At 48.1% G+C, this 26,378-nt stretch overlaps 2 protein-coding genes across 8 annotated transcripts; both read left to right on the top strand.

The window, feature by feature from the left end:
• The first annotated feature begins 649 nt into the window (after positions 1-649).
• Positions 650-26,039, top strand: LOC141923889 (lactosylceramide 4-alpha-galactosyltransferase-like). 6 transcript variants are annotated; one of them, XM_074825550.1, is made up of 3 exons: positions 740-797; positions 21,992-22,100; positions 24,416-26,039. In XM_074825550.1, the coding sequence occupies exon 3, from the start codon at positions 24,470-24,472 to the stop codon at positions 25,553-25,555; it is 1,086 nt and encodes a 361-aa protein (XP_074681651.1). In that variant the 5' UTR covers positions 740-797; positions 21,992-22,100; positions 24,416-24,469; the 3' UTR covers positions 25,556-26,039. The 6 variants fall into 6 exon arrangements, with proteins under 6 accessions (XP_074681653.1, XP_074681655.1, XP_074681651.1 ...); XM_074825551.1 differs by having other exon boundaries at positions 22,549-26,039; XM_074825552.1 differs by lacking the exon at positions 740-797 and adding an exon at positions 650-701 and having other exon boundaries at positions 21,992-26,039.
• LOC141923888 (lactosylceramide 4-alpha-galactosyltransferase-like) lies at positions 665-14,952 on the top strand. 2 transcript variants are annotated; one of them, XM_074825548.1, is made up of 2 exons: positions 665-701; positions 11,106-14,952. In XM_074825548.1, exon 2 carries the CDS (start codon positions 11,145-11,147, stop codon positions 12,231-12,233), a length of 1,089 nt encoding a protein of 362 aa, XP_074681649.1. In that variant the 5' UTR covers positions 665-701; positions 11,106-11,144; the 3' UTR covers positions 12,234-14,952. The 2 variants fall into 2 exon arrangements, with proteins under 2 accessions (XP_074681649.1, XP_074681647.1); XM_074825546.1 differs by lacking the exon at positions 665-701 and adding an exon at positions 759-797.
• Positions 26,040-26,378: the final 339 nt, after the last annotated feature.

Here is a 26,378-nt window from a genome sequence, read left to right as displayed (position 1 = left end):
GGATTGATTCCCTCCACCTAAACCGTTCCTGATTATCATCTCACCTGCTTCCCAAAATCTCTGGTGATCTTCTCATGCAATTTACTCCACTCTGTAACAGCCTTGCAGTCAGAGGGGCTTTTCTAAATGAAAGCCCAAACTTCCCTTCTTTATTCAAGCTCATTAAGAACTTGTTAAGCAAGCAATTGTCAGGAGTAATTTAGACAAAACGTCCTCCTGCCTGAGGGTAGATATGAAACTTGCGAGGCAACATGTAAGCAGCTCATCTGCGGGCTTTTTTTTTTTTTAACTAAAATTTTCAGTTTCACGTTTTTGTTGATTCGCGTTAACTTTGTACCCGTTTCCCTTGGCGTCAGAGGAGGTGGGAAGCTCCGCTCCTGCCCGCACCCTGGCAGCCCTTTAGGCCACCAGGTCTCTGACCGGGGTCGGTTTAACCCCTCCGCGCCCGCTGCGCTCCGCGGGAGCATCGCGGGTCGGATTCGGAGCTGCCGACCGGCCCGGGGGCGGAGGGGAAACGCCTGGAGGTGGGCAGGAGGGAGAGAGGGCAGAAAAAGCCTTAAAACTATGTATTATGGATGAAAAAAACCCCGATCCACCACCCCCAAAGCAGCCGTGCCCAGCGAGGAGCCGTCGCTCGGAGCCGTCGGGGGGGGGGACGGGCGGGCGGCAGCGGGCGGCCCCGTCCCTCCGGCGAGTAACGGGTACGTCTTGCGGGGCGGGACCGGCGGGGGGGGGCGGGCGCCGGCGGTGGTGCCCGGGGCGGCCGGAGGGAGCGGCGCTGCTCGGCGGGCGCGGGGGTGAGACGAGGCGCGGGGTCCGGGGGCCGCGGCCCCGGGGGGGGCGGTCCGCGGGTCTCGGGGTGCCCGTGAGCCGGGGCTGGGTGGCTTCGTCCTCCCGCCCCGCTGGGGAAAAGGTGCATTTTTCCGCGGGGAACTTTTCCACTAGCGGAGCGCGTCCCCGCGCAGCGCGGTGCCCACCCCCTGCCGCGGGCGGCCCTTCCGTGGGGGCCGGAGCCGGGCTGCGGACGGGAGGAGCAGGGGCTGCCCCCCGCCGGGACCCCCGGGCGGCTCGGAGCTGGCTCCGGGGGCCGCCGTGCCCGCTCGGAGCTCCGCGGGTCGCAGCCCCCGGTGCTGCCGGCCGGGGGGTCTCTGTCCCGGGGGTGGGCAGGCGCCTCGGCCGAGGGGAAGGGGAGCTGCTCCCGCGCGGCTTGGGGGGGTTCTGCTGTGCTGGCACCGCTGTCAGAGGCAGCTGGCGGAGGGGGGGACTCTGGCAGCCGTGGGGAAGGGACCTGCACGTCGTGGCCGAAAGGGCCCCATCCCGCTTGAGAAGGACTGGCCAAAGCTGAACCCCTGGGTCCGCGTGCGGGGCAGCTGCACAGAGGGACGGCAGAGAGAAAAGGGTCGGATGGACGGAGAAACGCGGAATTCCTTTCTGCCAGCGGTGACAGGCTGGCTGGGGAGAGCCAGGGGCACTGCGAGAAGGGGCGGGGGGGCAGCTGGCCGTCGTGTTCCCAGGCAGAGACGTGCCCTGAGGAACGTCGAGGTCTGAGGAAGAAAGATGGAGACTCGCGATAGAGCTGTAGAAACACTTGCTGTGGCGAGAGCAGGAAGAAAGAGGCATAAGAACTGTGAGAAACTAAAACTAGTAATGCTGCTGAAAGAAGGCAAGTTTAGAAACTTTGGCTAAGAGTTAACTATTCTGGTTAAACTAACATACTGTTTCTTAATGCATGAGAGGTTGCTCAGAATAGACTGGATGTTTCTTAACCTTGGAGAGACCTTCTCTAGCTTCTGCTGATCTCTAATGATTTTGCACTATTATTCACGGGTTTTGCTGCAGGGAAGTCAGAGGAGCAAAATCTTACCGAACTCAGAGTTCCCCTTTTTTGGTTCTTGTCACAATTCCAGCAGCGGCCGGAGGCACAGGCTCTGTAGGAGGAAGCACTGACTAGGGAGTCAGTCATACGTGAAGGCCCTTCTCCTTCGCATGCCCCTCGTCTGACAGCACAAAGTCATCCTTGAGAGCTGGAGGTTGTGATGTTGGGTGGATAGCAGTCTGCCTGCCATGAATTAGTCTCAGGTGTGTTGTGCAGGTAGCAGCTGGTAACTATGCCCCAAGTTTTCCTTCTCACAGGATTTCTGCTGGCTCTCAGGGCACTGGCTGTTTCCATCCGACAGCGGCTCTAATGAAGATTTTCCTGCTCAGGGGTATCACGGGGCCAACTTCAGTAGTTGTGGACTGTGAAGGCCTCGATGTGCAATTTTGTGTTACCACTGATAAGTTCTGCGATGCTAAAAGGATGCAGCCTCCTGGCTGCCTGTTCATGCTCTGTGCCAGTATTTGTGCCTGCCTCACCCTGCAGTGGAGCAAAACCAGTTCTGGGAGCTAAACCAGTAAGAAAATCAAATCTTTCAACAGAATTGGATCTTTGGTGCTTTGCTTTTCAGGGCTGGTCACAGCAGGGTCAGAGGAGCATCAAGGAAGAGCCTGAGGGGGAAGGGAGTGGGGCCACTTGCTTTAGCAGCAATTAGTCATTGCCTGGGTTTTGTTGTGTCATCAGTAGATACTTTGGCATGAGGTATTTAAGAGTAATCCTGCTTCCATCTTAACTTTCATTGCATTTGGTCATTAGTAGAGAGAGAAGCCACTGTCTCCAGTCACAGTTACCATAGAAAACCGTGCAGATGTGCCTGTTCCATATAGAGAGGGGAGACCAGATGAGCAGCGTGTAGTGCTGGGTCCGTCCTGCTATCAACGCTGCTGTGGTTTTCCAGCATGTGATGGCAGGAGGGATTGGAGTCCCCCCCTCTTGTCTTTACTGGCAGGTCCTCGGTCAGTCAGCGTGGCTGTACTATGACTTATCTCCCCAAGGGCTGCGCTTCCCATGCTTGTTAAAAGCTTGGACTGTGTCTTCTGGCTTTGAGATTCCTTTCTCTGCTCTCGGCTGGGGTTGGTTTTTTTTTTTCACAGGCACTCCTGACTAAACAAACACTTAAAACTCCTTAAGTTGCTGGGTCATTCAGATTCCAGAACAGATTCACGAATCTTATTTTGGGCAGCCCTTTCACTGGGAAACAGGTGATACATTACCAGTGTACCCCTCCGCTTGTAACTCGCTCACCCCTTTGCTTCTCTCTACTGGCTTTTACAATTATTATAAACTGGGGCTGGGAACTCTGCCCAACAGTTTAGGAGGTCTGGTGGAACTTCAGATTATGGCATTGTGAACCAACTGCTCCTCTGAGTGAAGGATTAAGTACAGGATGTTAGTATTTAGATTTTTCTGTTAAAAAGGAAAGTGTTCACACTCTATATTTTTGTATAATTGCGCAAAACCTCCCATCTGTGCAAGATACATGGGTTAATATCTCCCGATCTTTAGTATGTTCAGTCTCGTGGTGATTCTGCCAGATAGGAAAGTACTTCTTCCATATGTACAGGAGGAAGGTGTGTTAGAGACAGAAAAACAACACCCGAGATCCTTGAAGAATTGTAGAGATGAACTTCACTATGATCTCAAGTCAGAGGTGAGATTTTATGCTTCTGTTTTAACTGCTTCCTGCAGCCAAATTCTGCCTTCTCTTTTATTTTAAGTATTGATGAGGGGTTTATGTGGTCTGTTTCTTGAGAGCTAAAAGCTGTGAGGTACAAAATCTGCTCCTTTCAGTTAAAGAAGGCCCAGATGCTAAGCTTTACAAGAAAGCACTGGGAAACTTTTCTTGACGTGGTGCTGAATAAGATGCTCCTGTTCTGTTCTGGGCAGAGAGAGATACCGGTCTGACTCCGCACTGCTGCTGGGTTCCTGATTTTGCCAGCCTTTCTTTACCCGGGTCTGTCTGTAAATGCTCCTGCTCCCCTTCGTGCCCGGCAATGACTCCTGCACCTTTCCTTGTTCCACCGTGCTTGTCATGTTGCTCGTCAAAACCCTTCACCACTCCACCCCCGGGAACCTTGGTTTGGCCCAGCACCCTGACACTATACGGCGTTACCCCAGCAGTACACAGGGGTGCACGGGGGGATGAGGGGTGCGGGCGGGCGCAGCCAGGAGCCCCACGTGAGACCCAGCCACGGGGCTGAGGCATTGCTGGGCTCAGTCTGTGGGGCAGGGTCCGGATCGATGGGGTACAGGGCCGGACACGGGCATGGCTACAGTGTCAGGGCTTGTAAAAGCCTCACCTTAAAAGCCCTCTCCATGTTCCTCATCTCCTCCGCACTTCCCTGCCTGCAGCCAGGCTGCCTTGTAGCACTCTTTCTCCTCTGTTGAGCAGTTCCATCTTCTGTCCTGCCTCACAGCTCAAGGTTTCTGGGTTGGAGATGCTTGCTGTTGCCCTCTCTGTTTCCTGAAGGCATCCCACATAGCTGCTGCTCACCAGGGTCTTTACGGGCCATGGCAGAGTGGGGAGGAAGGTGTGGAGCACAGCAATGTGGGGAGGGGTGCACCAGCCGTGAGGAGGTGAAGGGGCCACGGCCCACCGTGGAGGAGGGATGGAGACTCACAAAAAAACCCCGAGGGGTGTGCTTTGAATGATCACAGGACTTTCTGAGTTGGGTTACAGCTCCCACAGTGCTGGCCAGCTGTACAGTGCCTAGTGCTGGGGGCTTTGCTGAGTGTTCTGCTCTTGTGTCTGTCAGATGCAAGTAAATCTTACCACTTTACTCATGAAACAGGCGTAAAAATCTAAGGAAGACACCAGGCTGTAGTGTTTCACTTGTACTTACAAATCTGCACTAAGAAATACTTGAGGTCATTTGAGAGCCTTGTAAGGATACGTGGAGTCTTATATTTCAATAAATAGTCTAAAGACTAGCAACAGCTTTTTGTAAAGTTAAGAAGAAAATTAATCTTCCTGGGGCTTTTTGGGTAACCTCAGGTGTGCCTGAGTGGGTGAGGCATGTGGGGGTGGGACCAGAGGGCCTTCCCTCCCTCCCGCCCCACACCCTGCTCCTTGGTGGCCTTGCCCCAGAGATGCTGCTCACACCTGCAGAGCTCCCTGGAAGGCTTTGGGAAAGCTGCAAGTCAGAAATGATGCTTCCTCTTCAGCCCTGTGTTTATTTGAGCAGCTCAGCCCTGTATTCATTTGAGCAGGCAGTCACAATTTCAGTATTAGAAATCTCTCTCTTAATCGGGTAGCTAAATTCTCTGTGTGAATGGCGTGTGGAGCATGAATAGCATTGAATTTACGAGGAGTGTGTTTAGGGAGGTTACGTGTGATCCTGACACGCGCTGGCTGAGTGCAAATAGTGCGTTACCGTGAAGCGTGCAGAAGTGAACAGAATCAAACGCATTATCTCTTACATAGATGGTATTAGTATTGGGGGAAGCCTTAATAAGCAAGAAACTTTAACTTAGATTCAGGCTGTGTAAAAAGTCAAGGCGTTTTAAATATGTTAGCGATGGTGCCCGGTGTGCCCTCGAAAGGCCGCCACGTTCCCCCCTTGGGCTGCGATCGTGTGAACGGCTTCATACAAACCGACCTGCGTCTGCGTCCGTCCGGTCTGGGCACAGGGGCAGGACGAAACACGCGGCTCCAAACGTGAGTCCTGTGCCCACCTTCCTGCTGCAGGCTGCCTCATGCCGCGTGTTGCCAGAGACCGCTCCTGACCGTAACTCTCCACAGCACGTAGGGACAATTCGGAGTATCACTTCCTATGTGCTGTCCACAAGTGTGCTGAACTTGACAAAGCGGAGGGATAAAAGCAGAAGGAGCAGTGCAGAGCAGAGCTGTGTACGGTCTTCGGACTGAAAGACGCTGCACTTCGCTTTAATAACTCATGTTGTGTAGATACGTTTTTTTCCGAATTTGTTCTTGATGAAAGCTGTGCAAACTTTACTTTTCCATTGTGCTTGAAAGGAAGGAAATGGTGTCTGTAGCTTCTCTGAAGCACAGTATCTGGGAACTGGTTTATGTAAACTTTCAGCAGATTTTTTTTCCTTCCGGTTATACTTAAGGGGGCCTTAACACCAAATGTATTTGATGTGAATTGTGCCCACTGGTTATTCTAGATTCAAGCTCAACATGTTTAATTTTGGTGCACCAAATGTTATTTAAATGTTTACCTTGACAATTCTTCTTTGATGCTAGTGAGATTTTAAGATTTTGTGTATTTTCTTGTGACTTATGTTTCCAGTGGCTTTTAGAGTAAAAACTATAGGTGTACCCCCAAAAAACTTGTCATGGCTATCTGAGAAAAAAACAAAGCAAGGGCTAAAACTTGTCGGCCGGGAGGAATGAAATCATGGATTTGACTTTCTCCATGAAGCAGCAGCAAAAAGACCAGATATTTTCTATTGTTCATCTGGGAAAGCATCCTGGACTCAATATTAGGGAGCATATTTAACAAAGCATTTAAAACCAGCACTTTACCTGACCCATGTAGAAATGTCCTAAACTTCTACTATATCCCCTTCAGTGAGTTGCAGCCCTGTCTGCTGTGTGGAAACTCCTGCATGGCACACCCTGCGCCTTGCTGAGCCAACAGCATATTGCTTCAGCCATGGTTACTAACTGTCGAGCCTGAAATAGAAGGTACCTGGCAGCTTCTGAAGGCCACTTTGTGGGGTGGAGGTTGTGATTGATGCTGGGATGTGGCACGCTGTACTGCACAGAAAGTACTATACTGAAGGTACTTTAAAATAACAAACAAGTTTATTATTGCTTGGTGTGTGCATGACAGTAAATGACCTCAGTGGATCTGTCCCCTGCCCTGCCGGACAGTGCAGCCTGGTTTCTGTGAGGGAGGACCCAGCTCCTGACTCTGCTGCTGTGATACCCCATACCTGTTTGCAGCTGTCATCTCTTCTTTGTCCCAGCAAAGTCTTCAAGCGCCTCTTTCTGACAGGGTCAGGAAACTCCATTCACGTTTGCTTTGCTTTTTAGTCACAAAGCACCTCTAAGGTAAAAACATCAGTGAATTTTAAGCAAACGCAGCTGGATGTTTGCACTGGTGTGGCAGTCTTTTCTGTGCTCGTGGTCATTTCCTCTTTGTTTCATCAATTGAATTTGCTAGATGGGACTTCAGTGGTGTATCCCCGTCAGCTGTCCTGCAGCTTCAGATGAGGCTCCAGCAGACACGGTAGGAAGAAATGGAGATTTTGCTATAGCTCTAGAGGTGCTTGCTCTGCCTTGGAGGAGCCTGTGGTTTTCCTGGTGCTTTCTGAAACAGTAGTTGTAACCTGTTGCACCTATTTACTGCTTTAGATACTTCTCTCCTGTTCAGCTGCTGAGTATCTTTACAAGAAATCAAACTGGGCCATTGCTATTTCCTCACTGTTCATAAGGGAGAAGCGTTGAGGGAGCAGTTGTGCTCTTAACTACTCTCCCTCAAATCTGTGCTTCGATTGAGCTGTTCTGTAGAAGCTAAACCATCAGAAAAGCTTCATCTTTATTTTGTAGGTGAAATCTTCTGCCCCAGAGGCCTGAGGGAATCTCCCTTTTGTTGGAAACTTCTCCGTAGGTTGGTTTAGGTGCAGCACAAAGCCTTGCTTTCTGGAGAAGGATGTACGGGTGGATGGCAGTGCTGGGACGTCCTTCCCTTCCTGCTTAACTGGTAGAGTCATTTCACCTGTGCTAAGGAGATGTTTAGGGTAAGCTTTGACAGGTTTGAGCAAATTATAAAATGAGTTCTCTGGAACTTGAAGCTATCAAAAAATTGTTGACAAGCCCTTTCCACTGCAAGTAGGTAAATGATGTGTCACAGTTACTCATTTTCTTTGTTTAAAGAATTTCTAAGGAGTGTTACAGGGAACTTTTTGAAGCAGATGTTGCCACAAAGGGAAATAAATGAGTCATTTGGGAAGTCAGTAACCCTGACCACCTAACCTGTTTTATAACCAGTTTTCTTTGTACTAGGTAGTGCAGAACTGTTGGTAATCCAGTTGGTGATCCAACATCGAAATCTGGATTTCACCCTTACAGGATAAAAATAAACTAGGGAGTTCTCTGTATTTAAACATTACAAAGTACTCTGTATTAGGCCGTTACTGGCAGGGTTCGGGGAGCTGGGAGCTGCAGGGGTGAACTGTGTTGGAGAGGGGCCATGAGCTGCCTGGTGCCAGTTCCAGGTGGTTCCAGCCAGCTCCAGAACAGATAAAAACAGCCCGTTGCACACCAAAACTGCAACTGGTCAGAGCAGCACACAGTGCCTCTGCTCAAATGTATTTAAGAAAAGGTGGTAGCTGCTAGGGACAGGAGTTACAGAAAGGAGACGTGGGAGGAGGCACATGAGGAGATGCAGAAGGGCACATGTGAGGACAAACACGGGACGACATGTGAGGATGCAAAAAAGGAGACGTGAGGAGTCACAAAAAAGGACATGAAAAGGTGACACGGGGCAGGAGGCACAAAAGGACGTGTGTGAAAACAAAAGGAGACACACAAAGATGTGAGGAGACACAGGAGGAGATGTGAGAGGAGGTGCAAGGGGACATGCAAAAGGAAGCGTGAGGTGATGTGTGAAGAGACGTGTCTGGAGCAAAGGGAGGAAGAAGTGGAGGACACATGTGGAAGGGGACACTGGCCCGTGGCTGGAGATGCTCTCTTGGAAGGAAGCGCTCTGTGCTGGAGCAGGTACCCTTGAGGGACTGCAACCCATGCTGGGCAGGGACACCCCTGAGGGACCGTGGCCTGTGGAGAACCTGTGCCAGGGCCTGTACACGCCAGGGGACTGTGGGCTGTGGAGGACCCATGCTGGAGCAGAGGAGCAGTAAGAAGCAAGGAGCAGTGGGGGAAAGTGAGATACAAGGAGCAGCCAAAAGAAACCGTTATGCACTGACCCATAGCCTCCTGTGCCACGTGTTGCCTCAGTGAAGGAATTGGGGCAGGCTGAGGGTAACCCACAGAGAAAACAAGGGAAGTGCAGACTAGGAAATGAGGAGGAGAGGAGCCCGGGAAAAGAGGAGGAAAGGTGTTTACCAAAGCATTTGTTTAATTGTTCTTTGGTCTCCCCCCCCCTCCCCAGTATCTGAATCAGTAGTTAAAAGTTTATGTTAATTTGTAATAAATTAATTAAGTGAAATTCCCTCAGTCGAGGATGCTTTGCCTATGGCAGTATATTCATTATGCTGGGATGTAAAGTGCAAACACTGGCCATATCATTGCTAAAGCCCCATGGGGACGTAATCTGGGTAGAGTCTCCCCTCTCCATGTGTGAGACTGACATACCCCCGTACCGCTGCGTCGGCATTGTGCCAAGTACAGCTTTCCAGAGAAGGGCCAGCACCAGCCGCTTGCGGGCGTTCACGAGTGGCCAGCCTTCAACAAGTCATGTAGGTAAAAGCTGTAGAATAGATGCAGTTTGACTTGCAAACCCTTATATTCAGGCTATTAAAGATTCATTGTGGGGCAGAGCTGGGGTGAACTTTTGCCGTTGATGCTGTTTCTGCAGCGTGGAGTTGCAGAGCCATCTCTCCCCCCCATCCCCACACTCTCTGCTGGCGCAGTACTACCAGCCTAGCGGTAACTACACCATGTACTCCAGGTGTAACGTGCTTAGAAGAATCTCACTCCCTCGCTCATCTTCTGTCCAAACACGAGTGGAGAGATGAAAGAGGGAGGGGACATGACAGGGTCTTTCCATTTCTTGCAACTATATGGAACGAAAATGTGTGATACCCTCTTAGAGTCTGCAGGAAGGCAGAGGGTACAGAGGGGAAGGGCAGCTCGCTCTGGCGTGGCCATTCCCTGTCCGGTGATGTGTCGTTGTCTACAGGTAGAGCAGAAACACTCCAGAGCAGACTCTCTGGGAGACTGAAGGTGTGTTGAAAAATCATAGGATGATAAGGGTTTTGTTCAAATGAAGGCAAAAAATTGGAAGATAAAAAGATCTCAGGGGAAATTTTTCTTTTTTTTCAACTGAAGAATGATTAATCTGAAATGGAACACTCTGTTCTGCTGTCCCATAGCTATCTGCAGCAGGCACAGTGTAGTTCTCTGTTACGTTCTGCACATTTTTGGTTTGTCTCACAAAACTTCTGGTTTTACTGTTGGATTGTATTGATTTTATTTCTTTTAAATTATGCAAACTTTTACCAAAAGGGAAGTGGGGATTAAAGCAGAGAAGACATTAAAATGTTTTGCATCTTTCAGACAATTTTTTTTCTGTAATGTGTATATTCCTTGTGAAACCTTACAGTTTTTTTTTTTCTTTATTAAGAGCCTGGCACCACTTCGACTATGCAGGTTTTGAGCAAGGCAGTGCCCTTCAATTAGACTGTGTGTTGACCCACCTTATATCAAACTGTTAAAACCTGTTGGACTTTCTGGGAAAGAAACTCAGCTTTACTCTTCCATCTGCTGCAACATATCTCTTTATGGTTGTATTTACACTTTGGTCTTCAGAGGTCTAAACTTGGGGGATGGCCAGGACAGTCACACTAGGCTTGTAAAAGCAGAAATATCACTGTGTATCCCAGCTCAACTGCCTGACAGGGGGGTATAGAGGCGTCCCCCTACACTGGAGCATACTGTTAGAGAAGGTCTGGCTCTGTGTGTAGAATAGGTGGGAAAAGAGGAGAATGTGTCTTCTAAAGATGTCTGCTGTACATTACAGTTGTAACATTCAATTATCTTTCACAAAGTATGGCTTTAAATGGTGAAAGAAGGGAAAAATATATTTCTTTCAGTGAAGTGTTACGTACTTTAAGTCTAGAGTCTTAAACATAAAATTAAGTGCATGGTGAAGAACAGAGGTGTTGTGTGAAGGAACATAATAAACACTCCCATGTTGTGGAGCTTTGTAGCAAATATGGGACAGAGGATGGTTATCAAAGAATACACGGAAGGGAAACAAGTACCATTCTGTGGTTCTGGGAGCTGAGACCTCTTGGCAGGAACAGATGATAGCCCTGGGGCTTTGGATAAGTTCTCAGTTTTGGGGAAGGCTGTCAGGTGGTTCCCCTCTGGGGAAATGAAACACCTCAGACACAGCTGTCCCACAGGGTCCCATGACAGCATGGAGAAGCCAGGATGCTTTTTTTAAAGATGACCTCAACGTGTAATGCCGGCATGAAGGGGAGTTCAGCATGTGACTCTGCCATAGTACTGTCCTGAGGCTCGTGGTCTGTTGCCTTCCCTGTCAATGTCTTTTTCTTCTTTCCTCCCCTTCAGATCACGACGGTTGTCTTGGGAGAGCAGGCTCTGACGGGAATGAGAAGGCTCAGGATGCCCAGCTGCCTGCTAAAACTGACCAGGGTGGTGCTGAGCCACAAGCTCAGGGCTCTGTTTATCCTCGCCTTTAAGTTCATGTCCTTTGCCTCCATCGTGTTGTACTGGAGAATCACGAGGGACACTAATGGCAGAGGCCAGGTCTACAGCTTGCCTGTTGAAATCCGCTGTGCTCACTCTGTGCCTTCTCCTCCCCATGCCATTGCTGGTGGTCCCTCTCCTTCCCCAGGGGATGTGTTTTTTGTGGAGACCTCGGAGCGAACTAACCCGAGTGACCTGTTCGTGTGCTCTGTGGAGTCAGCGGCCCGGACGCACCCTGGGACCAGGGTCGTGGTGCTCATGAAAGGTCTGGCAAACGGTAACGCCTCACTACCCAACCACTGGGGCTTCTCCTTGCTGAGCTGCTTCCCCAACGTGGAAGTCCGGCCCCTGGACTTGCGGGAGCTTTTCTCTGGAACACCTCTGGCAAAGTGGTACTTGCAGGCTCAGCAGCGCTGGGAGCCTTATTTCTTACCTGTCCTGTCTGACGCCTGCAGAATTGCCATCATGTGGAAATTTGGTGGCATCTACCTGGACACAGACTTCATTGTGCTCAAGAACTTAAAGAACCTCACCAATGTGCTTGGTACCCAATCCAAGTATGTACTGAACGGGGCCTTTCTGTCCTTTAAGCCCAAACACAAGTTCATGGAGCTCTGCATGAAGGACTTTGTGGAGAACTACAACAGCTGGATCTGGGGGCACCAGGGCCCACAGCTGCTAACACGTGTCTTCAAGAAGTGGTGCTCCATCAGGAGTCTTCGGAGCAGTACGAGCTGCAAAGGAGTGAGTGCTCTGCCCCGTGAGGCTTTTTATCCCATTCGGTGGCAGGACTGGAAGAAATACTTTGAAGTGGTCAACTCCTCGGAGCTTCACCACCTCTTTAATAACACCTATGCAGTGCATGTGTGGAACAAGAAGAGCCAAGGTACAAGGCTAGAGATCACATCGCAGGCTTTGCTGGCTCAGCTGCATTCTCACTTCTGCCCTGCCACATATGATATCATGAAGAAGGACTCTGAACGGCAGTGACTCAAGGGTCAGCTAAGAGATGTTGCCCAGGAGCCCACAACTCTCCAGCTGTTCCATCACAAATGGACCTTCTTTTGAAGTGAAGTGGTGAGAGTTGAAGATAAAACCCATTGGTGGGTGTAGGTGGAGCCTGTAGCTTCAGCCGACGTCTGTGCAGCTCTTTGTCTTGACTTTAACTGCCTACCAGCAACATGTTGTTTCTCTGCAGGACCTTTCTTCTGCTCTGCTTGGTCAGGTAGAGAAATCTCAGGAGGAGAGCAGGTGCTGGGCTGCTTGTGGCAGCCTCCATCAGCCTTTCAGAGGAGTGAGGCCCCTTTCTACGGCTGTAAACCTGGAAGAGGCCTTTGTAGAAATGCATATCCCATCGCCTGATTTGCAGGACTTCTGAAGTGCAGTCCCTCAAAGCAGTGAAAGGATGGGAGAGCAAGGAACAGGAACTGAGGAGGAAGTTAAGGATGTGCTAGAGGAGGTGTCCTGGGAAAAACGTAGAGGAAAACAGAGAAGAAAGAACGGGCTGAAGCGACTTCTTTGTCTTTTCATTCCCTCCTCTTCAGAAGCCTTTGGTGGAGGAGACTTCCTCATGTCTGGTTTGAGCAGGAAGCAGGATGCTGTGGTCTCTGTTTGATGTCATAGATCTGAAAACGTGGAAATTTGGTGTCAATCAGAACATGAGTATCTGAGGCCAGCTCATCATTTAGAAGTTCTTGTGCAGCAATGATTTATTTTGTAGTAGTGACAAATTAACACCCTGCAGTGAGCAGGAGAGCTCATCCAAATCACACCTTAAATTGCACCTGACACAGGAAAAGCTGTGTGTCTGTCTTTTACACTGAGTTTGTCTCTGTAACCAGATGTCCATAACTGCATCTAAGATGCACCAGCTCTTTCGGCACTTGGACGGATCCTAAAGGAATGATATTTCCAAGTATTTCCAAGGTTAGAGAGCTTGGTAGGGAATGTGTACTGTCTAAATTTAAGTCCATTATGAGTCATTTGTGGTGGACATCTTCAAGTAGCCTGGAGTACTCCTGCAATTCACTGTTCAGGAGTACAAATCTCTCCTGGGAAGTCTTGAGGAGGACAGTGCAAAGCTTTACTCTTCTCCCTGAGCATCGTCCTGAATTGCAGTGGAGAAAGTTAATGTATCTCTCGCCAAGGTGCTGTTGTGCCTTTGAGGGTTCCCACCACAGAGGCGAATTTGTTGGACAAACTGTGGGAGAAAACTCGTCCCTTGACTTGCTGGCCAAAAGGATGTATTGATGCTCTTACAGTTCTTGTCTGAAAATAATGAAGAGAGAGCAGTGAGAAACAAGAATAAGGCCAAGACCATCAGCATCGTTCCATCTGGTCCCCACCACACTCTAAAGGGGATTGCTGAGGCACGTGAGCTTGGCACTATGATAGGGTTAATGCAGATGAGCAGAGCACTGGCCATCCCCTCTCTTACACTACTAAGATTATGGTCTCATTGTCAAATCTTTCCTGCCTCCAATGTGCCTCCTTTTCTTATGCCTAGGAACAGCAGTGGGGTGGTCCAGTGACCCCTCTGATAACTACGGGTCGGTCAGATCTTCAGTGTCACCTGGCCCCAAAGCGACAGCTCCTTCACATGGTCCTGCAAGTTCTCTGAGTGTGACTCAAATGATTTCTAGATCTGCAGCTGTCTGAGGCCTCTTCTGTTTCTCAGGTCAACCCGAAGCGATATGAAGTTTGCTCAGTTCAGTCAAGGCAATGGTCAAAAATGTAAAAGACTGTGCATGCAACTTCTCTGTCTCAGGTTTATTTGTCCCTTCTTTGATGATAAAAATGAGAAAGACAAATTACCCATCTTTTACAAACACTTCCCTGTCCCTCAGGGAACGTGGCTGTGCATGCGAGCTTAAGGAGAGCGTGCACTTTTTTTTTAAATGCTGCTCTGTCTGGGGTTGATCGAAGGCCAGTGCTGCTTGGATTGAAAGTTGCCTGCCTGTGAGTTGGGCGGGGGGAGAGGTCTGTGCGCCAGTAGCTGCTCTGGAGTGAAGAAGGTGCTGGAAACACCCCTCCAGTGGCTGGCACCACGTGTGTGTATGTGAGTAGTGCTGCCCCTTTTTTCTGCCCAGCTTTACGGTGTATCCTGGAGGCATTCAGGATTTTGAATGTCTGCAGCCTTCCCAACATTAAACATCTTGAAGAACAAAGACTGTGTAGGGAAACAGCGGACCTTCCTGACTGTATAAGCATTCTTCAGCATGCTAAGCGGTATAAATGGATTTCCACTCCCTGCTCTCACTGTCACTACTCTGTGGGGTTTTTTCACTGCTTTCTTTAGAAGCAGCTGCAAAATTGTCAGCCCTGGCCTAGTGTGTGGTCAGTGAGGTGTGGTTTCTCCTTCTACTGGTTCCTTCTGTTTTGGGTCATTTGGGCTACACAACAGGAATTTTAGTGAGCCAGGAACCCCTACCAGAGATGGTAAAATGGTGATCGTAAAGGCGCAACAGGGGACTCTACTGTGGCAATACCATGAACTGACTGAGGGTGTTTGGGACCCATTGCAATGAGTATCTGGCTTGATGTACTGCTGCTTTTTGGATAAGTGGAGGATGTTTTTTGTTTTTTTTAGTCTTTTTTTCCCCTGTAGAGTCAATGTTCTGAGGTTTGATAAGGAGAGAATCAAACCAAAGCAGCCTTTGGCCTTTTTCCCTTTGTCTTGAGAAAGAAAAATAAATAGTTTTTACTATTACTTTTCTCTGCTATGGTGTTCCATTTTATTCTGCGAGGCGTTGGTGGTAGGTCTGAGCAATCTGTTAACTGTTATGCAGAAAAGCATTTTAAAGTTGTGTCTGAAGTGACTCACTAAAATTAGGAGTGTGGAATGAAGATGAGACAAGTTGAGCATAAGCACACGTGGAAAGAAGGCTCTGTGGACTGTGACCACCTGCCCCCTTTGGGACCTGAGCGGGGGGAAGAGAGGAACGCACAGTGTGTGGTACTGATTCCTAATCCAACCAGGTATCACCCCATCCTTCATGATCTGCAATCTACCTGAAGGTCTGGATGTTATGGAATAGGAAACTCCATTAGAAATGTTGCTTTTTCCCTGGGTGATGGGCTACAGCCTCCATTAGTAGTGACAGCGTCTGTACTCTTGTAGTCCTAAAAGTGGAAGGCTTGTGCGTGCTGCAGCCATTCATTTTCCCACCTGCCTTTCAGAGCCTGATCTAAACAACCTGGAGTCCAGGGGAGCGTTTTGAGAGTCTGTGAAAGGACTGGTGGGGTCTGCTCTACAGTGGGGTTTTATTGTGACTCCTTAACTCAAGAGCCAGGGCAGCAGTTTTCCCTCGAGATGTAAAATAGTTGTCTGTGCTTTCTGCATTGCTGATGTGCAGTCAGGGATGATGGGAAGTGGTGAGAAGGCACTGGCTGTTTCTCACCCCGTCTCCTTTGTCCTTGAGCTCGTGCAGATTAACTGGCACACAGGTGTGCAGTACATCAAGGAGAGAAGCCAGGGGAGGGGGTTGGAGATGCAGAATTGGACACTGCGACAGAAGAGGAGTAAAAAAGGATCAGTAAGGTAATGCTGGACCCCTTCTCCTGGGAAGAGACCGAATGATGATTATTTTCTGGCTGAGAACTCTCCTATGCCAGGAGCTCTTGTGTTGGGGGGATCTAAGATGCGCAGTAAGTAGTAGTAGGGCTCTTTTTTGCCCTGTTGTACTCCTCCCTGTTTCTTCTTCCTCCTCCCAAAATGTGTTGTCCAGGAAGGCTGTGATGCAGAGTAGCTTAAGAGCCATTCTTGGTGAAAAGTGCAGTTATCTGCCTTAATCTTATATATGTTGGGAGCTGAGGTCTGCCTAGGAGTGTTTTTTCCTCAGCACGAGAGAAGAAGAAAAACAAATTTCTGTGTGGATGTGCCATTTGTGAACATTGGCACTCTGGTCTTTCATATGTACTTCAGGTTCATCTCTTTCAAGTATTTGTGACCGTTCCCTGTGTGCACTTGGCTTGTGGTATCTCTGGTGTCTTCTTTGCAGCCATGCCTGTCACTCAGATGAACAGGCATAGTCCAGAAGAGAAAACTACAGGAGGAAATCACTTCAGCTGAACCCTACCATTACAGCTCAAGCTGAGATCTTGACCTTTAAATTTGTGTATAATGATGGAGCCAAATAGCAGCTGCCATGGCTTTGCAGTATGTTGGTAGCAGTACAAGAAGTGAGACATACTCTTTGCAAAGTGGAATCTATGTCCAGGGGGAAAACTAAGTAGGTGCATAAAGTCTGGCAAGTTAAATAGGAAAACACCATAAGGCTACAGAAAACATTGTTTGAAAAACAATTTTCCAAAGATATTAAAGCTACCAATGTTGTTACTCTTTTTTTCCAACTGCAGAAGGAACAGGAAGCCTGCTAGGCCAGTAGGAGATGAGAGGTTGAAAGGGAGTTCAGAGATCAGTTTGAAGCAAACCAAAATTAATTTCTGCATCTGGCTACAGGTAAGAGGAACTTGGGGATGTTTCTCTATACTGTGATCCCTCCCTGGGGGGAGATGCCTGCCGCAGTCTCTTGTGCATCACATGTCCATGGAATACATGTCAGGACTGAATGACCAGGCAGATGATGGGACCTGATGGGATGCATCCACAAGTGCTGCGGGAGCTGGCTGATGTCATGGTGAGACAGCTCTTTGTTATGCTTGAAAGGTCATAGAGGTCAAGGGAAGTGGAAGGGAGCAAAAGTCACTTCTATCTTGCTTATCTTCAAGATGTGCAAGGAAGAGGATCCAGGGAACTACAGGCCAGTTAATGTCACCTTGAACCCTGGGAAAGTGGTGGAGCAAATCCTCTTGGAAGTCATTTGCAGACATATTAAGGACAAGAAGGTGATTAGGAGTAGCTGGCGTGGATTTACAAAGGGGAAGTCATACCTGGCCAAACCGATAGCTTCTATGATGAAATGACCAGCTCAGTGGACAGGGGAAGAGCATTGGATGTTGTTTATTGTGACATTAGTGAGGCTTTTGACACAGTCTCCATAACAGCCTCGTAGACATACTGATGAAATGTGGACTACATAAACACAGTGAGGTGGATTGAAAACTGGCTGAACTTCTGGACTTGAAGGACTGTGATGAGTGACACACAGTCCAGGTGGAGAGCAGTAACTAGTGGTATGCTTCAAGGATCTGTGCTGGGGCCAGCACTGCTTAACATCTTTATTAATGACCTTGATGACGATGGAACGGAATGCAACCTTGACAAGTTTGCAGATGATGCAAAACTGGGAGGAGTGGTTGATAGACAAGGTGGGTAATCGACCTCTGAGAGTCATCTCAGCAAGCTGGAGAAACAAGGCAGCAGAAATCTCATTAAGTTCAACAAAGACAGATGCAGCTGGTGAGGGATAACTCTGTGTCCCTGTGAATGAGGAGTTGGCCAGGAGCCAGCAGTGTGCCCCTGTGGCAAAGGCGGCCAACAGCCTGCTGGGCTGCGTGACGCAGGGCACTGCCTGCAAGGCCAAGGGGAAGCAATCCTTCCCTGCGGCTCAGCGCTGCTGGGACACAGCTGGAGAGCTGGTTCTGGGCTCCCCAGCTGGCTCAGGGGTTAGTGCTGGCATGTGCTGTCCCTGAGCTTGCCAAGCAAGCAGTGGCACCGCGGCTGTGGCTGACAGCACCGGTGACCTTAGAAGAATGCATCTCTCATGAATTCATGTGCCACCGTTCTCAAGTAGCGCTGCCACTGGGTGCAAGCTAATCCTGTCTGAGAAAAAAACAGCTCCTGCTAGCTTTATTTTACAAGTGATGAAGCTACTGAGCAAGCTCACTTAACTGGAATTGGAAGCTGTTACAGCTCTGTCTTAATTCATTCAACAAATTTCCTACTCTGTCAAAGTGTAACAGCATTCCTGACCATTTTCCACTAATCTTAGACTACTGCTTATTTTATTTAGGAAGTCTGAAGCTGAGTTGAAGCTTAATGATGTTGCCGTGACTGGCTGTGTGATCTTCTTTTGTGGCCATTACTTACGTACCACATTGGTTCTCTCTGTTGCAAATAACAGAGTCTGTATATTTTTTTCTGGGTAACTTCAGTGAGATGTACAGTAATTTGGGAATTGACAGCTATAAAACCTGCTGTATCATTTCTCCCCGTAATCCATTTATCTTTTGCAGAAACTTGCTAATATCATCCTCTGACTCTTTGCTGTGGTTTGCTCTTAATTCTTCTTACCCTATGGAGTGTCTGTCCAGCACTGCGTTACAGCTATACGAGTGGGTATTTTCACTGTTCTTTCTTTTATTTCAGGAGAAAACTTAGTTCTAAAAAGTGTGTAAGTGGAATTGGATATTGCAGGGTACACTCTGGGAAGGTGCAGTTGTGATTAAGTACCAAAGATGCAGTTGAGAGACAGGTGCCTTAAGTGTCCTCTGCAGCTGCAGTATCTTATGCCTCGGGCATAAGTGACATTATTGTCACTTATACCCATTACAATTACAGTACTTGCTCTCACCTGAAATATTCGCACATGCTTGGTCTGCCATTCTCTCTAGGGTCAGAAGGAGGAGCTCTGAAGCTGTTGCTAAAATGCTAAATTCTAATTCCCCTAAATACTAGGGTTAATTAGCTGGTGGATTCATCCCTGTTTGGCACTGCTCTGCTTTTCTATGCCTAACGGACTGATTAGTCACCCACTGAATGTTGGTATTGTCAAATCTTACCTCTTCTGCTCTTGTTGGTAATGTAAATCTGGAGAAAATGGAGATCTTCAGCTGTTTTCTGGTGGGTCCCCTGACTCCTGTCAGGCTGCTTGTCATCAGTGATATTGTTCAACACTCCTAGCAGCTACCTGGGTACGCAGCAGCACTTTGCTGGACCTTTTTCCTCTCTGTTTTTGTTACTGAATTTGTCGCAAATTTACACACCCCCTCCAGTGTTTTTCTGTTCATATGTCCACACACTTACTTGAAGGGACATCGCTAAACTCAAGAATACTTGGTTCGTTCTCTTAAAGACAACTGGGACTTGTGCAATCACTTCTTCCAAGGTTGATCAAAGCTGCGTTGCCATCTTGCTACTTGATGTACCATAAATGTAGCTTTTAAATAGTTTAATGGCATAAGGTAGTTGAAGTTGCACTGGAATTATGCAACAAAGACAAGCAATGATAGAACGAAGAAAGAAGGGAAGGTATAGCACAGTGTACTTTCATTTAGCCTGTGGAGCTAGATTTGGGTGTTCATGACATATTCTGGCCAATCTCAGCTCTGTGAGATTCTCCAGCCCAGCCCCAGTCTCAATTCCTCTAGCACTGGGTCCTTTGCTTCCCCAGCAGCACCCTCCTTAAACTCAGAAGGCTATTTTTAATGCACAGAAGTGCAGAAATGATAGCTGAATTGGCCATGAGAGGGCACAGCTATTGCTTTAAAATGTTGGCTATGTAAGGGACTGTCCAAAGCATTTTGCTCAGTTTAAGATACAAAACCACATTTAACCAGTCTCTCTTGTAAATCTGTATTTAAGCATGTTCTGAGAGACATCAAAGCATTACATTCTCAATCCATTTTAGTTAATACTAGTAGGAGATATAGGTTACATTTCTTTTACAGGTTCCTTTCTTCAGGGATGAGTGCGAGAGCCACCCTGTGTTTTCTTGTCACCGCTGGGTGAGATCTAGCAAATGTGGTGACCAAGAAGCCAACACAAGAACACACAAAAAGGGAGGGCAGTGGGAAGACTTTGAGGACAGAGAATCCACCTCATCTCCTCTGAACACAGAACAACTAGGTTTGGGTCTTCTTTCCCGACCCTAGGGATGTGCGCCACGTGCAGGTAGGCTCACAGGACAGGCATTGATAATTTTCCTTTTAAGACAGGTTCAAAGAGCTCACAAGACTGGAAGGAGGAGTTTCTCCCTCTACCTGGGGTTATGTCAGCTGAATACTGCTAGTGGTTGTAGTTGCTCTTTCTACACTGTGGGAGCACTCCATCTCAATTCCAGTTTTCCCAGGAGCCCTCTTATTTGGGAGCATTGTGACTTGATTAAATATTCAGATTCTAAATTGACTCTTATTTGTGTTTTCTACAGCCTCAGCAGCTGCCTGCTCAGCAGTTCAGCTTTTCTCCTCCCCACAGCCTAGGAGCTGGGCTTGTTGCTTCCCTGCCCTCTGCAGACAGGCCAGCTTAGGAGAGAGCAGCCTGGTCGTACAAGACAAAGAGTGTATTTGACAGCAAGCATGAGCTCTGGCAGCCAAAGTCACAGGCATCCAGGGGATCGCCCTTCCTGGTCCCTTTGGGCGGGTGATCAGAGAGTGTCTGGGTGTCAGGGATCATTGTGCTTCTCTTTTGCAGTTTTCTTCTTGCAACATTTCAGGCAAAAAGAATCCTTAGTCTGTGCCTCTGTTTCTGTTACTCTCTGCTCTTCCTCTTCTCCCCTCTTGCCCAGCAGGTGTATTTGCTAATAGCTAGATGATCCCTGTGCACCTTCTTTCTTATAATTTTCTGCTTATTTGCAGGTCCGTCTAGCTCCATAGGTTAAATCTGCTAATTGCCTAGGCATAAGCTGTATCAATTTAAATCACAGAAGGAAAACAAAAGAAAGGAAAATCTTTATTCACATCCTTAGTTCATATTCTACTTTGCAAACAACATTTGCACTTCTGCAGTAGACACAGCAATGGTTTTCCTGTAAACATCTGTTTATCTCTGCCTAAGACTGTCGTTTATACTGGTTATACTAAGGTTTAGGCCTGGAGGTTTGAGACCTTCTACAGAAGTCATAATCTGATAATTATACAATTCTAATGTAATTATGTAAAAGCAATTCTAACTGCTTTCATCGTGATCTGAGCATGTAACATTTCATTCTCCAACATCACCTAGAGCAACTTGCTCTAGGAGACTCTGCTTTGAGCAGGGGACTTGGACAAAGGATCTTCAGAGGTGCCTTCCAACCCCTTCTGTGATTCTGTGACCAGATCAGGCCTGACCTGAGGCCTCAAGAGCTCCACTGATGAAAGGGCTGCGAATAGCTTAAGGTGCTTTCCAAAGAGCTTCCCCAGTGCTGGCATCTTACGAGTCTGCAGTGCTGCAGTGCTTGGAAGGATTTGGGGCGGGGAGAGGGGTCTGGGAAGCTACAGAGCCATAGGCCTGACTTTTGTGGCAGGCAACTAAGTAGAAACTGCAGTAAACCCTAAACTTAGTGGCTGTATGGATAAAGATGGTATTTTATGAATGTGTCAACATGTCTTCTGTAACAGAAGGTCAGTCACCATAGAGCACAGGAACAAGGGGAAACTGTCATAAAATGAGGGATACCTGAATTTGGCAAAGTCATTCAATTAAGTATCTGACATAAGGGGGAATATTCCCAAATGAATGAGTAAATTAATTGTTTGAGAGAGTGTGTGTTCAAAGAAGCATTCAGAAGTGAAGCCTTGGATGGGAGGAGGCAGCTCTGTGAAGTTCTCGGCTCAGTTCTCAGCCACCCAAGCAGCATGAGCACAGGGAATTCTTAGCAAAGGAGTAGGAAACAAAACAGCAAGCGGTTTCCTGCTGCAGAGTAAAGCTTAATGCGTAGCGATAATGGGGTTTCAATTTCCTTCTTTTGTTTTTTTCTTTTATTTTTTTTTCTGATTAATTTCTTATTAGATGTGTTCTTCACAGCACAGCTGCATGACCGTTATATCAGCAGCTGTATTAGCTGAAGGTATATGATGTCACGTCCTCCTTGGTCTGCGTGTTTTTTCCAAATGCTCAGACTACGTTTTTCACCATTTCTTTTCAGAAGAAGGAAGTGCCAGGCCAGAGTTATAGGAACTCTCAGAGACACTAACCTCTTGAAAATCTTGTCCAGCAGAGCAGTGACTTCTGTGACAGCTTGAAAGCAGGGACGGGTGAGTAGTATTTTCACTTTCTGTGCAATGGCACTTGCAATGTCAGAGGAAGGTAGAGAGCGAGATTTCCTGTGTTTGTTTTGCAAAATAAATGGACTGGCTAGTGCAGTGTCTAAAATGTCCTCTTATCTGCTACAAAAGCAGAAATGTATTTCTAAATATACAGAAGTGCTATTGCAGTAGAAGTTCCACCTCTTACTAGAAATATGCATGTAACCTTGAAGCTTGCTCATGGTTAGATTAGAGCCATGCTTTTCCTGCCTTCTCTACAGCAAAGGCTCTGTCCCCTCAAGCCTGTACCTGCTTTCTCTTCTACAGTTCACCAAGCTAAAAATCATTTACAGGATTGAACCAGCTGTAGGGAGGGGGAAATAAGTATGTAAAAAAACAGAGTGAGGTTTTGTTTCTGTCTATAACACTCACAGCACATGCTGGCATTTCTCTGCAGGAGAAGAAAATGTTCTGGGAACCCAGAGCTGATGATTTGTGTCTTGACTACCTCTCCTCTGTCCTCCAAGCCACAGTGCCGAGTGGAGAGCGGCGCTCCGTGCTGTTGCATTTGAAAACCTCCCAGTGCAGATGAGAAGTCATTTTCTGGCTACACGGGGAGTTTAGTGTGTGACCCCATCACAGTAACCAGGGGTGAATGACAATGGGATCGTGCCAGCTGAGTTTTCTTTCCTGTTCCCTGTCTGTTTGGTTACAGCTGTTTTAATCAAAGCTTTTGTTGTTTCCTGAAGCTCTCTGTTCTAGAGCATGGGGATTTGATTTGGAGATGGAGCAGAGGGAGGCAGGAGAAATCATAGAATCATTTAGGTTGGAAAGGACCTTTAAGATGATCAAGTCCAACTGCAAACCTCACACTGCAAGTCCACCACTACACCATGTCCCTAAGAGCCACGTCTACAGGGCTGGTGACTCAACCACTTCCCTGGGCAGCTGTTCCAGTGCTTGATAACCCTTTCAGTGAAGAAATTTTTCCCAATATCTAATCTAAACCTCCCCTGGCACAACTTGAGGCCACTTCCTCTTGTCCTAAATGCCATCATCTTCCTCGTTGCTTCTTCATGTGCTTTTGTGCATCGACCTTTGGGGCCCCAGTGGTGGGTCTAGGAGGTGCTGGTTCTGCTGTCCCTCACTTTAAGGGGAGGCGAGGGCAGAAATACTGATGCTAATGCTGAGAATGTAGCTAGAATTACTTCTCTTTTTGTTGCTACCTTGTTAATAACCTTTTCCTCTCCATTCCTCTCTTTTGCGGGAGAAAGAGAGGAAGTAACGGTAGGGTGGCGGGGGGATTGTGTATCCATCACCAGGTGATTCCGCTGGCAGAGCTGAGCAGGTCACAGCCAGTATGGCCTTTGCATCCTGGGTCGGTGACATTTGGGTTAGCCAGCACCATCTACCAGAGGAGGTAGAAGTGAGGACTTGGCAGAGGAGCAGGGTTGGGAAGCAGCCTTGAAACTCTCTTTACCTAGGCAGTTCTTGTCCTTATCATCTGCATCTGCCTCCAAAGCTGCCGTGTATCAGTTCCCCTCCCATTCTCCATCCATTCTGCATCCATGCTGCAGTGCTATGAAAAGTGAGCCAGGCTCTCTGTAGGGGTGGGTGGTTGATTTCAAAAGGCAGCAACTGCTGGTTCAACAGCCTGGGAGATAGAGGCCTCTTGATAGGAACTGATGACAGCACTGAGGTTTTAGTGTTGTGCTTGGTTTTGGGGAAGGACAGGTTGTGTATCAGGAGAAAAAAACGTTATCGTGAGTAAAAGCTCTCATCAGGGCAGCAGTTCCAGGCAATGTCTGTTGGCAGAGCTCCAGGAATATTCATAAGGAGCATTCCTATTTCCTTGTCCTAGGGTTTTTTGTATGTCTCGTGCAGAATGACCTGAAATTCTAGACAGTGGTAGATAAGGTGTCTAACGCTGTTCCCAGAGTTTGTTGTGCACCACCACAAAGGAATGCCATTTGTGTGTCAAATGCTGCATACACTTCCAAGTGGCAAGCTATGACAACTTACACAGACGATATACATGGACAGAATTGAGGATTAGTCTTGGTTTGTGATACACAGAAAGGAGAGACTTGTCATTATTCTGTGTTTGAAAGAGGGGGGTCCAAAGATGGGCAGTAGTTTCTGATGTGGGATCTGAAAGCCCTGTGACAGCATGGAGAAGCCAGGAGACTGTTTCAGAAATAACCAAAAGGCGTAATTTAAGCATGCTGCCCTGACGGAGAGTTCTGCTCTGCTGTGGCACTGTCCCGAGGCTTCTGGTCTGCTGCCTTGCCTGTCAGGTTTTTTTCTTCTTTCCTCCCCTTCAGATCACGACGGTTGTCTTGGGAGAGCAGGCTCTGACGGAGGTGAGACTGTCCAGGATGTCCGGGTGCCTGCTAAAACTGAACATGGTGCTGCTGAGCCACAGGCTCGGGGCCCTGTTTATCCTCACTGTTTTATTTGTGTTCTTTGCCTCCGTCATGTTCTACTGGAGAACTGGGGAGGATGCTGAGGGCCAGCTCCACAGCTTCTCTACACAAAGCAGGCATGAACACGTTTTGCCTTGCCTTCCCCCTCCTGCTGCCCGTGGCTCCCCTCCTTCCCCAGGGGATGTGTTTTTTGTGGAGACCTCGGAGCGAACTAACCCGAGTGACCTGTTCGTGTGCTCTGTGGAGTCAGCGGCCCGGACGCACCCTGGGACCAGGGTCGTGGTGCTCATGAAAGGTCTGGCAAACGGTAACGCCTCACTACCCAACCACTGGGGCTTCTCCTTGCTGAGCTACTTCCCCAACGTGGAATTCCAGCCCCTGAACTTGCGGGAGCTTTTCTCTGGAACACCTCTGGCAAAGTGGTACTTGCAGGCTCAGCAGCGCCAGGAGCCTTATTTCTTACCTGTCCTGTCTGACGCCTGCAGAATTGCCATCATGTGGAAATTTGGTGGCATCTACCTGGACACAGACTTCATTGTGCTCAAGAACTTAAAGAACCTCACCAATGCCCTCGGTATGCAGTCTCAGGACGTACTGAACGGGGCCTTTCTGTCCTTTAAGCCCAAACACAAGTTCATGGAGCTCTGCATGAAGGACTTTGTGGATAATTACAAAGGCTGGATCTGGGCACACCAGGGCCCACACCTCCTAACACGTGTCTTCAAGAAGTGGTGCTCCATCAGTAACATCCCGGATGCTATGAGCTGCAAAGGAGTGAGTGCTCTTCCCCAAGAAGCCTTTTATCCCATTTGCTGGGAGGACTGGCATAAGTTATTTGAAGCAATCAGCTCCTCGGAGCTTCACAGGCTCCTTAATAACACCTATGCAGTGCACGTATGGAACAAGCTGAGCCATGGGACAAGGCTAGAGATCACGTCACAGGCGTTGCTGGCTCAGCTGTATTCTCAGTTCTGCCCTGCCACCACGTCTGTGAAGATGAAGAACGACTCTGACAAGTCGTCAAGGCCTGCAGCGTGACCTGTGGGCCCTTGGCTGCAGGGAGGGCCTTTCACCTTCCATGGAGCTGGTTTCTAGCCCTCGGAGCAGGTATTCTGTGTGACAGCTCAGTGATTTTGTACCATTTCTGATATCTGTCTCACATCCTATGTGCTTCAGATATACACCAGACCCTGCGTTCGGACTCTCTTGCTATCCTTCAGCAGCCCGTGAGGCTGCAGGGAAGGGTGAGCTCGTTCATTGGTGACTATCAGTTGTTCCTCTGTTGCTGTTCTCTCAATTGCTCCTGAAAAGAGGCCTGAAAAGCCTCTCATGTAGCTTCAACAGCTGTAGGAATCCTTGGTTTGCTCTCTGTAACATTGCTAACTCTGTAAATAAATGCCAGCCAGTGCTATAGGGCACGGTTTACTGGAGCTTAGGACCAAACTCCCTGGGTGGTGAAGATTCTTATGGCTGGCAAAGTATATGAAAATTGCTTTAAGAAACAGAAAACATTTTAAATCTCTGTGTGGCTCAGTGTACAGTTTTTCTTTCTTTCCAAAAGTACTTCCAAAATGATCTTTTCTACTGTTTTACATTCCACAGCAATAGGCTGAGTTTTATGGTCCTTTTCAGGAAGCAAATAGAAAAAAGCAGTTCTGTTACCAGTGTGAGTAAAGATCCTTGTTTGGTTGAAGAAATTCTTGTGGGATGTGTATATCTAACCAGAATTTGTCACAATCTCAGAGGGTCTCGGCATCTGCCTGTTTCTGCATTGGTATGAGAAGGAAAAGCATTACATTCCTTTCATTGTGCAAGCACAGGGGCAGACGTGCCCACATCAGCAGGAGGACCAGTGACCAGG

The sequence above is a fragment of the Strix aluco genome, chromosome 5 (genome assembly GCF_031877795.1).
Source record: "Strix aluco isolate bStrAlu1 chromosome 5, bStrAlu1.hap1, whole genome shotgun sequence".
Taxonomy (NCBI): Eukaryota; Metazoa; Chordata; class Aves; order Strigiformes; family Strigidae; genus Strix; species Strix aluco.
Note: the sequence above shows the minus strand (reverse complement) of the source record. Positions and strands in the feature narration are given on the sequence as shown.